General features: G+C 43.8%; 1 protein-coding gene across 6 annotated transcripts in view; it reads left to right on the top strand.

Annotated features, from left to right (window-relative positions):
- LOC139563421 (mitogen-activated protein kinase kinase kinase kinase 5-like) overlaps positions 1 to 15516 on the top strand; it is a 130833-nt gene that overhangs the window by 49741 nt on the left and 65576 nt on the right. For all 6 annotated transcript variants that reach the window (XM_071382078.1, XM_071382079.1, XM_071382081.1 and 3 more), the window contains exons 10-14: positions 3733 to 3864; positions 6645 to 6707; positions 6793 to 6874; positions 8468 to 8584; positions 14078 to 14156. In XM_071382078.1, coding sequence (XP_071238179.1) covers positions 3733 to 3864; positions 6645 to 6707; positions 6793 to 6874; positions 8468 to 8584; positions 14078 to 14156 — 473 coding nt within the window. The remainder of the gene's footprint in view (positions 1 to 3732; positions 3865 to 6644; positions 6708 to 6792; positions 6875 to 8467; positions 8585 to 14077; positions 14157 to 15516) is intronic.

Below are 15516 nucleotides of genomic sequence, written 5' to 3'. Positions count from 1 at the left end.
TGTCGGGACTTCTTACTGGTGAGTCTTTCTCTGAGACGGTCCTCTGTCGGGACTCCTTACTGGTGAGTCTTTCTCTGAGACGGTCCTCTGTCGGGACTCCTTACTGGTGAGTCTTTCTCTGAGACGGTCCTCCGTCGGGACTCCTTACTGGTGAGTCTTTCTCTGAGACGGTCCTCCGTCGGGACTCCTTACTGGTGAGTCTTTCTCTGAGACGGTCCTCCGTCGGGACTCCTTACTGGTGAGTCTTTCTCTGAGACGGTCCTCTGTCGGGACTCCTTACTGGTGAGTCTTTCTCTGAGACGGTCCTCTGTCGGGACTCCTTACTGGTGAGTCTTTCTCTGAGACGGTCCTCTGTCGGGACTCCTTACTGGTGAGTCTTTCTCTGAGACGGTCCTCTGTCGGGACTCCTTACTGGTGAGTCTTTCTCTGAGACGGTCCTCTGTCGGGACTCCTTACTGGTGAGTCTTTCTCTGAGACGGTCCTCTGTCGGGACTCCTTACTGGTGAGTCTTTCTCTGAGACGGTCCTCTGTCGGGATTCCTTACTGGTGAGTCTTTCTCTGAGACGGTCCTCTGTCGGGACTCCTTACTGGTGAGTCTTTCTCTGAGACTGTGAGTCCCAAATGGCTCCCTGTTCCGGCTCCCTGTTCCTTTTATAGTGCACTACTTTTGACCAGGCCCCCTAGGACTGATAGGGCCCATAGGGCTCGGGTCAAAAGTAGTGCACTATACAGGGAATAGTGTTCCATTTGGGACGTAGGCTTTCTTTCTCTCCAAAGAGTCGGGCCGAACAACGCCATTTAGATGTTGACTGTATTAATTCAGCACTGCCTCTTGTGTCTCATTGCTTAACTATACATACTGTATGTACCTTGACTTTTAACACAAAATTGATTTAAAATGTTTTTTTCCCTCATCAATCTTCACACATTACCCCATAATGACAAAGCAAAAACAAGTTATTAAAAATAAACTGAAATATTACATTTTACATAAGTTTTCAGACCCTTTACTACTCAGTACTTTGCTGAAGCATCTTTGGCAGCGATTACAGCCTCGAGTCTTCTTGGGTATGACGCTACAAGCTTGGCACACCTGTATTTGGAGAGTTTCTCTCATTTTTCCCTGCAGATCCTCTCAAGCTCTGTCAGGTTGGATGGGGAGCGTTGCTGCACAGCTATATTCAGGTCTCTCCAGAGATGTTTGATCGGGTTCAAGCCCGGTCTCTGGCTGGGCCACTCAAGGACATTGAGACTTGTCTCGAAGCCACTCCTGTGTTGTCTTGGTTGTGTGTTTAGGGTCGTTGTTCTGTTGGAAGGTGAACCTTTGACCCCCAGTCTGAAGACCTGAGCTCTCTGAAGCAGGTTGTCATCAAGGATCTCTTTGTACTTTGCTCCGTTCATCTTTCCCCTCGATCCTGACTAGTCTCCCAGTCCCTGCCGCTGAAAAACATCCCCACAGCATGATGCTGCCACCACCATGCTTCACCGGCAGGATGGTGACAGGTTTCCTCCAGACGTGACTCTTGGTAATCAGGCCAAAAAGTTCAATCTTGGTTTCATCAGACCAGAGGATCTTGTTTCTCATGGTCTGAGAGTCTACTGGTGAGCAAACTCCGAGCGGGCTGTCATGTGCATTTTACTGGGGAGTGGCTTCCATCTGGCCACTCTACTATAAAGGCCTGATTGGTGGAGTGCTGCAGAGAGAGAACATCTGGAAGGTTCTCCTATCTCCACAGAGGAACTCTGGAGCTCTGTCAGAGTGACCATCAGGTTGTTGGTCACCTCCCTGACCAAGGCCTTTCTCCCTCAATTGCTCAGTTTGGCCGGGCGGCCAGCTCTAGGAAGAGTCTTGGTGGTTCCAAATTTCCTCCATTTAAGAATGATGGAGGCCACTGTGTTCTTGGGGACCTTTAATGCTTCAGAAATGTTTTGGTACCCTTCCCCAGATCTGTGCCTCAACACAATCTTGTCTCGGCGCTCTACAGACAATTCTTTCGACCTCATGATTGGTTTTTGCTCTGACATGTACTGTCAATTGTGGAACTTAATATAGACAGGTGTGTGCCTTTCCAAATCATGTCCAATCAATTGAATTTACCACAGGTAGACTCCAAGTTGTAGAAACATCTCAAGGATGATCAATGGAAACAGGATGCACCTGAGCTCAATTTCGAGTCTCATAGCAAAGGGTCTGAATACTTATGTAAATAATTTATGTTTTCTACATTAACAAGTTTGCTAAATAAAATACTTTTGGCTTTGTCATTATGGGGTATTGTGATGTGGTATTGTGATGTCGTTATGGGGTATTGTGATGTCGTTATGGGGTATGGTGATGTCGTTATGGGGTATGGTGATGTCGTTATGGGGTATGGTGATGTCGTTATGGGGTATGGTGATGTCGTTATGGGGTATGGTGATGTCGTTATGGGGTATGGTGATGTCGTTATGGGGTATGGTGATGTCGTTATGGGGTATTGTGATGCCGTTATGGGGTATGTATTTAATCAATTTCAGAATAAGGCTCTAACGTAACAAAATGTAGAACATTTGAAGGTCTGAATACTTTCCCGAATCACTGTACATTCTATATAAAACACCAGTAGTGAAATGGTCAAGCTGATATACATGCTTGTGTTAGGCGTACAGTACGTGCTGCGTGATTACTGTCCTAATTTCTAGGAGATGATGTAAAACGTGTACATATGTAGACAAGACTGCAATATGTCTGTTATCTGTGCAGGATGGTAGCAGTGAGATGTGTAATATGTCTGTTATCTGTGCAGGATGGTAGCAGTGAGATGTATAATATGTCTGTTATCTGTGCAGGATGGTAGCAGTGAGATGTGTAATATGTCTGTTATCTGTGCAGGATGGTAGCAGTGAGATGTATAATATGTCTGTTATCTGTGCAGGATGGTAGCAGTGAGATGTGTAATATGTCTGTTATCTGTGCAGGATGGTAGCAGTGAGATGTATAATATGTCTGTTATCTGTGCAGGATGGTAGCAGTGAGATGTGTAATATGTCTGTTATCTGTGCAGGATGGTAGCAGTGAGATGTGTAATATGTCTGTTATCTGTGCAGGATGGTAGCAGTGAGATGTATAATATGTCTGTTATCTGTGCAGGATGGTAGCAGTGAGATGTGTAATATGTCTGTTATCTGTGCAGGATGGTAGCAGTGAGATGTGTAATATGTCTGTTATCTGTGCAGGATGGTAGCAGGGAGATGTATAATATGTCTGTTATCTGTGCAGGATGGTAGCAGGGAGATGTATAATATGTCTGTTATCTGTGCAGGATGGTAGCAGGGAGATGTGTAATATGTCTGTTATCTGTGCAGGATGGTAGCAGGGAGATGTATAATATGTCTGTTATCTGTGCAGGATGGTAGCAGGGAGATGTATAATATGTCTGTTATCTGTGCAGGATGGTAGCAGGGAGATGTGTAATATGTCTGTTATCTGTGCAGGATGGTAGCAGTGAGATGTGTAATATGTCTGTTATCTGTGCAGGATGGTAGCAGTGAGATGTGTAATATGTCTGTTATCTGTGCAGGATGGTAGCAGTGAGATGTGTAATATGTCTGTTATCTGTGCAGGATGGTAGCAGTGAGATGTGTAATATGTCTGTTATCTGTGCAGGATGGTAGCAGTGAGATGTGTAATATGTCTGTTATCTGTGCAGGATGGTAGCAGGGAGATGTGTAATATGTCTGTTATCTGTGCAGGATGGCCCCAGAGGTAGCAGCGGTGGAGAAGAACGGAGGTTACAACCAGCTGTGTGACATCTGGGCCGTGGGCATCACCTCCATAGAACTGGCCGAGCTGCAGCCTCCTATGTTTGACCTGCACCCAATGAGGTACAGCTCCTGCCCTAAACTTCTGTACTTATCAACCAATCAATGCTGGTTCTGCTCTCCACTTCCTCACTCATCTACCAATCAATGCTGTTTCTGCTCTCCACTTCCTCACTCATCAACCAATCAATGCTGTTTCTGCTCTCCACTTCCTCACTCATCAACCAATCAATGCTGTTTCTGCTTTCCACTTCCTCACTCATCAACCAATCAATGCTGTTTCTGCTCTCCACTTCCTCACTCATCAACCAATCAATGCTGTTTCTGCTCTCCACTTCCTCACTCATCAACCAATCAATGCTGTTTCTGCTCTCCACTTCCTCACTCATCAACCAATCAATGCTGTTTCTGCTCTCCACTTCCTCACTCATCAACCAATCAATGCTGTTTCTGCTTTCCACTTCCTCACTCATCAACCAATCAATGCTGGTTCTGCTCTCCACTCCCTCACTCATCAACCAATCAATGCTGTTTCTGCTCTCCACTTCCTCACTCATCAACCAATCAATGCTGGTTCTGCTCTCCACTCCCTCACTCATCAACCAATCAATGCTGGTTCTGCTCTCCACTCCCTCACTCATCTACCAATCAATGCTTTCTCCTCTTCACTTGTTCACATATCAAACGATAAATGCCGGTCCTGCCCCCTTAAGCCCAAATCAAACGAAAAGCCTATTTTTTTTACAAACTTGAACACGCGTGTACACGCTGGAATTAGCGTGCACGGTAGTGAATGACAGTAAACAGACGGGCCGCGATTTATCATGCTCTTCAAATCAGAAATCAAGGATATTTTTTCTTGCGTCTGCCCGACGCAATGCTGGTAAAGTGAGCTGATACAAGACGTAACGGTGCATTTTATGGTCTTGTATTGTGACGTGTTGTAGTTAACTGTCTATTTAGTGTTGATGATGAGTTTAGCTGCCAGTGACAATAATGAATATTTGAAAACATTAACTTCATGCCTACCTTTTTTTGTTGATTTCGATCAGAGGCATATAGCCTAGACAGGCTATGGCTGTGAAACTCATGGCGCTGTGTTGAAGAGAGAATACTGTTATGTAGAAATAAAGAGACTAGCTGAAATCTTTATAAAGCTGCTAGGGTGTAATAGCTACAAATCTCCTCATGTTAATGAGCCAACTTAACAGGAGGCAGGTACGGTGGCTCCCGTAGGACATAAGGGGGAGTCAAAAGGAACACTACAATGATTCACAAGGGCTACGTAGTGAACGTAACAAATACAACTGTTTTTATAATGCATTCTCGTATCTGTCGGCATGCGCTACGCAGTGTATGTGAATTCATGCTCTCTTCCGTCTCTCTCTACTCTCTCCCGTCTCTCTCTACTCTCTCCCGTCTCTCTACTCTCTTCCGTCTCTCTCTACTCTCTTCTGTCTCTCTCTACTCTCTCCCGTCTCTCTCTACTCTCTCCCGTCTCTCTCCCGTCTACTCTCTAGTCTCTTCCGTCTCTCTCTAGTCTCTTCCGTCTCTCTCTACTCTCTTCCGTCTCTCTCTACTCTCTTCCGTCTCTCTCTACTCTCTGCCGTCTCTCTACTCTACTCTCTTCCGTCTCTCTCTACTCTCTCCCGTCTCTCTCTACTCTCTCCCGTCTCTCTCTACTCTCTTCTGTCTCTCTCTACTCTCTTCTGTCTCTCTCTACTCTCTCCCGTCTCTCTCTACTCTCTGCCGTCTCTCTCAACTCTCTGCCGTCTCTCTCAACTCTCTGCCGTCTCTCTCTACTCTCTGCCGTCTCTCTCTACTCTCTTCCGTCTCTCTCTACTCTCTGCCGTTTCTCTACTCTCTCCCGTCTCTCTCGACTCTCTCCCGTCTCTCTCTACTCTCTCCCGTCTCTCTCTACTCTCTCCCGTCTCTCTCTACTCTCTCCCGTCTCTCTCTACTCTCTTCTGTCTCTCTCTACTCTCTCCCGTCTCTCTCTACTCTCTTCCGTCTCTCTCTACTCTCTTCCGTCTCTCTCTACTCTCTTCCGTCTCTCTCTACTCTCTTCCGTCTCTCTCTACTCTCTGCCGTCTCTCTCTACTCTCTTCCGTCTCTCTCTACTCTCTGCCGTCTCTCTCTACTCTCTCCCGCCTCTCTCTACTCTCTCCCGTCTCTCTCTACTCTCTCCCGTCTCTCTCTACTCTCTCCCGCCTCTCTCTACTCTCTCCCGCCTCTCTCTACTCTCTCCCGCCTCTCTCTACTCTCTCCCGCCTCTCTCTACTCTCTCCCGCCTCTCTCTACTCTCTCCCGCCTCTCTCTACTCTACTCTCTCCCGTCTCTCTCTACTCTACTCTCTCCCGCCTCTCTCTACTCTACTCTCTTCCGTCTCTCTCTACTCTACTCTCTTCCGTCTCTCTCTACTCTACTCTCTTCCGTCTCTCTCTACTCTCTCCCGTCTCTCTCTACTCTCTCCCGTCTCTCTCTACTCTCTCCCGTCTCTCTCTACTCTCTCCCGTCTCTCTCTACTCTCTCCCGTCTCTCTCTACTCTCTCCCGTCTCTCTCTACTCTCTCCCGTCTCTCTCTACTCTCTCCCGTCTCTCTCTACTCTCTCCCGTCTCTCTAAGTACAGGGGCATGTTTCCCAAAATGTTTTGTAGCACTAAGATCACTGTCAGTCGTTGCCTAATGCCTACAAAACAGACTTGAGATGATCGTAGTGCTAGGAAGGTTTTGTGAACCTCGCCCCACTACAGTGTAGATGAAAGTCTCTCACCACCGGTGGTAAAATAAGAGAATATTGTTTTATAACATGATCTAATCTCAATTGATGTGTTCTATTCCAGGGCCTTGTTTCTCATGTCAAAGAGCAGCTTTCAGCCTCCCAAGCTAAAAGACAAAACAAAATGGTAAGTACAGTACACCTGTCATGTGACCTGGAGCATTTCTGTTATACTACTACAGTCAGTAACAGTAGGTTCCCTCCCCCTGCAGGACCACAGCCTTCCATAACTTTGTTAAAGTCTCGCTGACCAAGAACCCGAAGAAGAGACCGACAGCCGAGAAGCTGTTAACGGTAACTGACACGTCCTCATGAAAACAGGAACTGCCTTGTTTATGTTGTTGTCTTAGGTCTCTCTTTATGTTGTTGTGTCTCTTTATGTTGTTGTCTTAGGTCTCTATGTTGTTGTCTCTCTTTATGTTGTTGTCTTAGGTCTCTCTTTATGTTGTTGTCTCTCTTTATGTTGTTGTCTTAGGTCTCTCTTTATGTTGTTGTCTCTCTTTATGTTGTTGTCTTAGGTCTCTTTATGTTGTTGTGTCTCTTTATGTTGTTGTCTTAGGTCTCTTTATGTTGTTGTCTCTATGTTGTTGTCTTAGGTCTCTATGTTGTTGTCTCTCTTTATGTTGTTGTCTTAGGTCTCTTTATGTTGTCTCTTATGTTGTTGTCTTAGGTCTCTATGTTGTTGTCTCTCTTTATGTTGTTGTCTTAGGTCTCTCTTTATGTTGTTGTCTCTCTTTATGTTGTTGTCTTAGGTCTCTTTATGTTGTTGTCTCTCTTTATGTTGTTGTCTTAGGTCTCTCTTTATGTTGTTGTCTCTCTTTATGTTGTTGTCTAGGTCTCTCTTTATGTTGTCGTCTCTCTTTATGTTGTTGTCTTAGGTCTCTCTCTTGTTGTGATGTGTGTTTTGTCCTATATTTATATTGTATTTATTTATTTTAATCCCAGGCCCCCGTCCCCGCTCGAGGCCTTTTGGTAGGCCGTCATTCTAAATTAGAATTAATTGACTTGCCTAGTTAAATAAAGGTTACATTTTTTTTTAAATGAACTGGGAAATGAAACCATTCAGTATAACTCTTAAGGCCGTTTCCGTACCCAGATGGAAACTGTCCCTGGACTAAAAAGCTTGCTCGACGTAAAATCTCAGTTTTGAAAGTGCTTTAGAAATAGGGTAAACCAGCCCTTAGAGAGTCTAATTCATCTAGAGTTGTTAATTAGAATGTTCTGGAGCATTAGGTTGACGTGATTCATCCTCTGAGATGTACCAGGTCTTAATGATGGTGAACCAGTCATCATCTCAGTGGTAAAATATGTCTGAGGTCCTAGTTAATAATTGTCACTTTCATTTAAAGCTTGGTATTAGGAGCATTATTGGCCATCTTGTGTTCTTGATGTGTCACTAGATCAACAATAAAGTCTGTCTGGCTCCCTCCCTCTGTCTGTCTGGCTCCCTCCTTCTGTCTGTCTGTCTGGCTCCCTCCCTCCCTCTGTCTGTCTGTCTGGCTCCCTCCCTCCCTCCTTCTGTCTGGCTCTCTCCCTTTGTCTGTCTGTCTGGCTCCCTCCTTCTGTCTGGCTCCCTCTGTCTGTCTGTCTGGCTCCCTCCCTCTCTGTCTGTCTGTCTGGCTCCCTCCCTCTCTGTCTGTCTGTCTGGCTCTCTCCCTATGTCTGTCTGTCTGTCTGTCTGTCTGTCTGTCTGTCTGTCTGGCTCTGTCTGTCTGTCTGTCTGGCTCTGTCTGTCTGTCCGTCTGGCTCCCTCTGTCTGTCTGTCCCTCTCTCCGTCTGTCTGTGTTGGTCGGTCGCTTGTCTCTCTCTCCCTCCGTCTGTCTCTCTTTTCCATCTGTCTGTCTGTGTTTCTCACTCTGTGTCTGTCTGTTTGTCTGCTTGTTGCAGCATTTGTTTGTAGGTCAGACAGGGCTGACCAGGAAAGTAGCTGTGGAGCTGTTGGACAAGATGAACAACCCAGATAACCACCAACACTTCTCTGAGGTGGACGACGATGACCTGGAGGTAAATAACCACAGCTCAGTCTAAAATGGCTCCCTATTACCTAATCAACTACATTTATTAGAAAATAAAAAAAATATGTCCCAAGATTATCTTAAGACATGAACAAAATGCATCAGCGATTCAACTTTCTGAAGAGGCAACGTCACAGGAATGTCTGTCTGTCTGTCTGTGTGTGTTTGTCTACTGCTTTGTGTAGCTGTTAGCGATGATGCTAATGTAATGAAAACAGTCTTATGGAAAAAGTTTCCCTGAACCTTCTCAATGAAATGTCAACTACAAAATAGCCTTTGCCCACCTGGCAGAATGATATCATGTTTTTTTTCAATCCGGTGGCAATTTTGTTTTGCAAACTCTGCAATCACATGAGCACTACAGAAACATCGCTAACCAAACAACGGTCTCTGGCTGGTGCACAGTTGAATTAAAGGGTAACTACAACCGAAAATCTACATTTTCATAGATTTTACCCAGACTTCAAAAGTGGTCAACGAATGTATTTTATAGGTTGCCATCTCGGTTGCCATCTCAGGTTGCCATCTCAGACCCAATTCCCCATTTTCAAACACTAGCGAAATCCCCTCGCAATGATCTCACTGTGTTTCTGACACACAATGAAATTCAACACAGACGACTCCTTGCTAATCAGGGAACCTGTGTTGTGATGGACTGTGATTACAATTGATTCAGGGGAACCTGGTAAAATGTGTGTTTTTGTAGTGTTTCTAGCCACTGAATGGCTTTGAATTCACTATCATCAGCATGCAGTCAAATCTACAACCACTTTTTGGAGCTAACGTGTGCTCTCAAATCGTATCCTGTCGTCGACCGCCAATGGGAGTTGTATTCATAATGTTTCTAATGCTGCTGCTAATGTTTATTATCCTGTTGCCTCGTCACTTTATTTCCTAGTTATCTGTACGTATCTACCTCAATTGGGGAGGCAGGGTAGCCTAGTGGTTGGACTAGTAACCGAAAGGTTGCAAGTTCAAATCCCCGAGCTGACAAGGTACAAATCTGTCGTTCTGCCCCTGAACAAGGCAGTTAACCCACTGTTCCTAGGCCGTCATTGAAAATAAGAATTTGTTCTTAACTGACTTGCCTAGTTAAATAAAGCTAAAATAAATTTAAAAAATGACCTCATTACGCATTGACTCAGTACTGGTACCCTGTGTATCTAGTCAAGTTATCGTCTTACGGCTGAGATTCCGTTAACGGGATTGACTTTACAACAGCCAGTGGAAGTGCAGGGCGCCAAATTCAAACAACAGAAATCTCATAATTAAAATTCCTCGAACATGTATTTTACACCATTTTAAAGATAAACTTGTTGTTAATCCCACCACAGTGTCCGATTTTCAAAAAGGCTTTACGACGAAAGCACACCAAACGATTATGTTAGGTCAGTACCTAGTTACAGAAAAACACAGACATTTTTCCAGCCAAAGACAGGAGTCACAAAAAGCAGAAATAGAGATAAAATTAATCACTAACCTTTGATGATCTTCATCAGATGACACTCATAGGACTTCATGTTACACAATACATGTATGTTTTGTTTGATAAAGTTCATATTTATTTCCAAAAATCTTAGTTTACATTGGCGCGTTATGTTCATTAATGTTTTGCCTCCAAAACATCCGGTGATTTTGCAGAGAGCAACATCAACTTACAGAAATACTCATAATAAACATTGCTAAAAGATACAAGTGTTTTACATGGAACTTTAGATAAACTTCTCCTTAATGCAACCGCTGTGTCAGATTTTTAAAAAACTTTACGGAAAAAGCACACCATGCAATAATCTGAGTACGGCGCTCAGACACAAAAACAAGCCATACAGGTACCCGCCATGTTGTGGAGTCAACAGAAGTCAGAAATAGCGTTATAAATATTCACTTACCTTTGATGATCTTCATCAGAATGCACTCACAGGAATCCCAGTTCCACAATAAATGTTTGTTTTGTTCGATAAAGTCATAATTTATGTCCAAACACCTCCTTTTTGTTCGCGCGTTTAGTTAAAAAATCCAAATTCATGATGCACAGACCAGACAAAGTCAAAAAAATCCATTACAGTTCATAGAAACATGTCAAACGATGTATATAATCAATCTTTTGGATGTTTTTAACATAAATATTCAATAATGTTTCAACCGGAGAATTCCTTTGTCTGTAGAAATGCAATGGAACGCAGCTAACTCTCACGGCTGCGCGTCTGACTGAGCTTGTGGCGCTCTGCCAGACCACTGACTCAATCAGCTCTTATTCGCTCCCCCTTCACAGTAGAAGCCTGAAACAAGGTTCTAAAGACTATTGACAACTAGTGGAAGCCTTAGGGAAGTGCAATATGACCCCATAGACACTGTATATTGGATAGGCAAACCAACAAACCTCAGATTTCCCACATCCTGGTTGGATTTTTTCTCAGGTTTTTGCCTGCCATATGAGTTCTGTTATACTCACAGACATCTTTCAAACAGTTTTAGAAACTTCAGAGTGTTTTCTATCCAAATATACTAATAATATGCATATCTTAGCTTCTGGGCCTGAGTAGCAGGCAGTTTACTCTGGGCACCTTATTCATCCAAGCTACTCAATACTGCCCCCGGCCATAAGAAGTTATCATTACTCATTGACTCAGTACTGGTACCCTGTGTATATAACCTAGTTATCATTACTCAGTACTGGTACCCTGTGTATATAGTCTAGTTATCATTGACTCAGTACTGGTACCCTGTGTATATAACCTAGTTATCATTACTCAGTACTGGTACCCTGTGTATATAACCTAGTTATCATTACTCATTGACTCAGTACTGGTACCCTGTGTATATAGTCTAGTTATCATTGACTCAGTACTGGTACCCTGTGTATATAACCTAGTTATCATTATTCATTGACTCAGTACTGGTACCCTGTGTATATAGCCTAGTTATCATTACTCAGTACTGGTACCCTGTGTATATAGCCTAGTTATCATTACTCAGTACTGGTACCCTGTGTATATAACCTAGTTATCATTACTCATTGTGTATTTATTATTTCGTGTTTTATTTTTCTATTATTTCTCTATATTCTTTCTCTCTGTATTGTTGGGATGGTCCCGTCTCGAAGCATTTCACTGTTAATCCATACATGTTTACGAAGCATGTGACAAATAACATTTTATTTTATTTAGCTAACATACATTCTGAGAAAACAACTTTATATTAAGTGGCTAGCTAGCGTTAGCAACATTTAGTGGTCAATGAGACTGATGGCTAGCTAACCTGCTGAGCTAGCAAAGAATGTAACAAAGTATCATTTCGGGTTTTGAAAAATGCTCCAACAGGATCTGCATTTCCGGAATCACAGTAGGAAGTACTCCTGGTGCATGCACTGTTAAATTATTTAGCAATTTAACATGATTTTTTTCATAAAGAAAACTCCAAATTTTTCCCATAGCCCTCACTACCTTTCATGCGATTTAAACGTGAGCTTGTCTGAGGTGTCAAACTCAATGACAGTTGCTATCCGTTGGAGCACTGCGATTGGTTGCCTAAAATGATTGGGGCGGGGCTTAGCGAAGGGTAAATTTGCAACACTTCTGTAGAATGATCCCATACAGTTGAAGTCTGAAGTTTATATACACTTAGGTTGGAATGATTAAAACTCGTTTTTCAAACACTCCACAAATTTCTTGTTAACAAACTATAGTTTTGGCAAGTCGGTTAGGACATCTACTTTGTGCATGACACAAGTAATTTTTCCAACAATTGTTTACAGACAGATTATTTCACGTATAATTCACTGTATCACAATTCCAGTGGGTCAGAAGTTTACATACACTAAGTTGACTGTGCCTTTAAAGAGCTTGGAAAATTCCAGAAAATGATGTCATGGCTTTAGAAGCTTCTGATAGGCTAATTGACATCATTTGAGTCAATTGGAGGTGTACCTGTGGATGTATTTCAAGGCCTACCAAACTCAGTGCCTCTTTGCTTTGCATCGTGGGAAAATCAAAAGAAATCAGCCAAGACCTCAGAAAAAATATTGTAGACCACAAGTCTGGTTCATCCTTGGGAGCAATTTCAAAATGCCTGAAGGTACCACGTTCATCTGTACAAACAATAGTACACAAGTATAAACACCATGGGACCACGCAGCCGTCATACCGCTCAGGAAGGAGACGCGTTCTGTCTCCTAGAGATTAACGTATTTTGGTGCGAAAAGTGCAAATCAATCCCAGAACCACAGCAAAGGACCTTGTGAAGATGCTGGAGGAAACGGCTACAAAAGTATCTAGACCCAAAGTAAAACGAGTCCTATATCGCCACTGCTCCAAAACCGCCATAAAAAAGCCAGACTACGGTTTGCAACTGCACATGGGAACAAAGTTGGTACTTTTTGGAGAAATGTCCTCTGGTCTGATGGAACAAAAATAGAACTGTTTGGCCATAATGATCATCGTTATGTTTGGAGGAAAAAGGGGGAAGCTTGCAAGCCGAATAACACCATCCCAACCGTGAAGCACGGGGTCGGCAGCATCATGTTGTGGGGGTGCTTTGCTGCAGGAGGGACTGGTGCACTTCACAAAATAGATGGCATCATGAGGGAGGGAAATTATGTGGATATATTGAAGCAACATTTCAAGACATCAGTCAGGAAGTTAAATCTTGGTCGCAAATGGGTCTAACAAATGGACAATGACCCCAAGCATACTTCCAAAGTTGTGGCAAAATGGCTTAAGGACAACAAAGGCAAGGTATTGGAGTGGCAATCACAAAGCCCTGACCTCAATCCCATAGAAAATGTGTAAGCTGAACTGAAAAAGCGTGTAAGAGTAAGGAGGCCTTCAAACCTGACTCGGTTACACCAGCTTTGTCAGGAGGAATGGGCCAAAATTCACCCATCTTATTGTGGGAAGCTTGTGGAAGGCTACCCAAAACGTTTGACCCAAGTTAAACAATTTAAAGGCAATGCTAACAAATACTAATTGAGTGTATGTAAACTTCTGACACACTGGGAATGTGATGAAAGAAATAAAAGCTGAAATAAATCATTCTCTCTATTATTATTATGACATTTCACATTTTTAAACAAAGTGGTGATCCTAAGATTTGTACTAGGATTAAATGTCAGGAATTGTGAAAAACTGAGTTTTTAAATGTATTTGGCTAAGGTGTATGTGAACTTCCGACTTCAACTGTATATAATGTGATAACAGCGTTATGACATGGTTTACTCTTGTGTAGTGTTTTGTTATGTGTTTATTCCTTTATCGTGAAGCTTATCTAATATTGATGTCTCTCTTTCTCCTGCTACCCCCTTATGTCGCCTTTGTCTCCTCTCTTTCTCTCTGTCTCCCCGTCTCTCCCTCCCCTCCCCATCTCCCCCTCCCCGTCTCTCCCTCCCCCTTCCCGTCTCTCCCTCCCCTCCCCGTCTCTCCCTCCCCCTTCCCGTCTCTCCCTCCCCTCCCCATCTCTCCCTCCCCCTCCCCGTCTCTCCCTCCAGCCTCTTTCAGCAGTGAGACACACCATTCGTTCAACCAACAAACACTCCAGAGCAGAGAGAACTCGCTCAGAGATCAACTGTAAGTGAACAGTGGCCCTCCACTTCTCTCCTATCCCCTCTCCCCTTCTATCAATCAATCAAATGTATTTATAAAGCCCTTCTTACGTCAGCTGTACAGAAACCCAGCCTAAAACTCCAAACAGCAAGCAATGCACATGTAGAAGCACCTCTCCCCTCCTTTCTTCTTCTCTCCTCTCCCACTGTAGCTAGACACCTTCCACGAACATCTGCCCCCCCCTTGTCCCTAGCCAACCAGTGGGATTAGCCAACGTTTTGGCTCTTCCCTCCCATTGGCTGGTCTGTCTGTCAGTGTGGCTGTCATAGGTTGTGTGCTCCAATAGCAGGTCAGTGTCTCCTGCAGGGCTGGCTCAGAGGCAGGATCCAGTGAGAGCAGCAGACATGCCTGAGTTCAAATAGTATTTGGAGATCTTTCAAATACTGTCAAGCATTTGCCTGGCTTGGAGTGTCAGATGGACGGGGGGGGGGGGGGATTTCACTTTTGGGGGCTAATTGCACTGGTTCCATAGCATCAGACAAGCACAGCTACAGTCAAATGGTGTTTAACCCCAGGTTTAAAGAGCATCAGGGGTATCAATAGCTCAGGGATGCACCAAGCAGAGGAGAACGTGGCGTCCCACAGGTTATATTTTGCACTACTTTTTAAGCAGGGTCCTGAGGGTGCTGATCAGAAGTAGGGCACTATATACGGTGCTATTTGGGACGCAGCCTAGATCTGTCCTGGCTACGATGCCGGCGACGGTATGTACATATGTCACACCATCTCTTGTCCTGAAAGAAATCCCCGTCGTGGCATGTTGTCATGTTTCATTTCGTCACTTTTCCATTTTTAACGAACTCACGTCAATATCCCCTATGTAAGCAATAGATAATTTATTTTTATTTAACGAGGCAAGTCAGTTAAGAACAAATTCTTATTTACAATGACGGCCTACCGGGGGAACAGTGGGTTAACTGCCTTGTTCAGGGGCAGAACGACAGATTTTTACCTTGTCAGCTCTGGGATTCAATCTAGCAACCTTTCGATTACTGGCCCAACGCTCTAACCACTAGGCTACCTGCCGCCCTGATGTAAATAATGTAGGTCATGTAAGCAATATGTAATGTAAGCAATAGGTAATGTAAGCAATAGGTAATGTAAGCAATAGGTCGTGTAGGTCATGTAAGCAATAGGTCGTGTAGGTCATGTAAGCAATAGGTCATGTATGTCATGTAAGCAATAGGTTGTGTAGGTCATGTAAGCAATAGGTTGTGTAGGTCATGTAAGCAATAGGTCGTGTAGGTCATGTAAGCAATAGGTCGTGTAGGTCATGTAAGCAATAGGTCGTGTAGGTCATGTAAGCAATAGGTCATGTATGTCA

Source organism: Salvelinus alpinus, chromosome 34, assembly GCF_045679555.1.
Source record: "Salvelinus alpinus chromosome 34, SLU_Salpinus.1, whole genome shotgun sequence".
NCBI classification, from domain to species: domain Eukaryota; kingdom Metazoa; phylum Chordata; class Actinopteri; order Salmoniformes; family Salmonidae; genus Salvelinus; species Salvelinus alpinus.
Note: the sequence above shows the minus strand (reverse complement) of the source record. Positions and strands in the feature narration are given on the sequence as shown.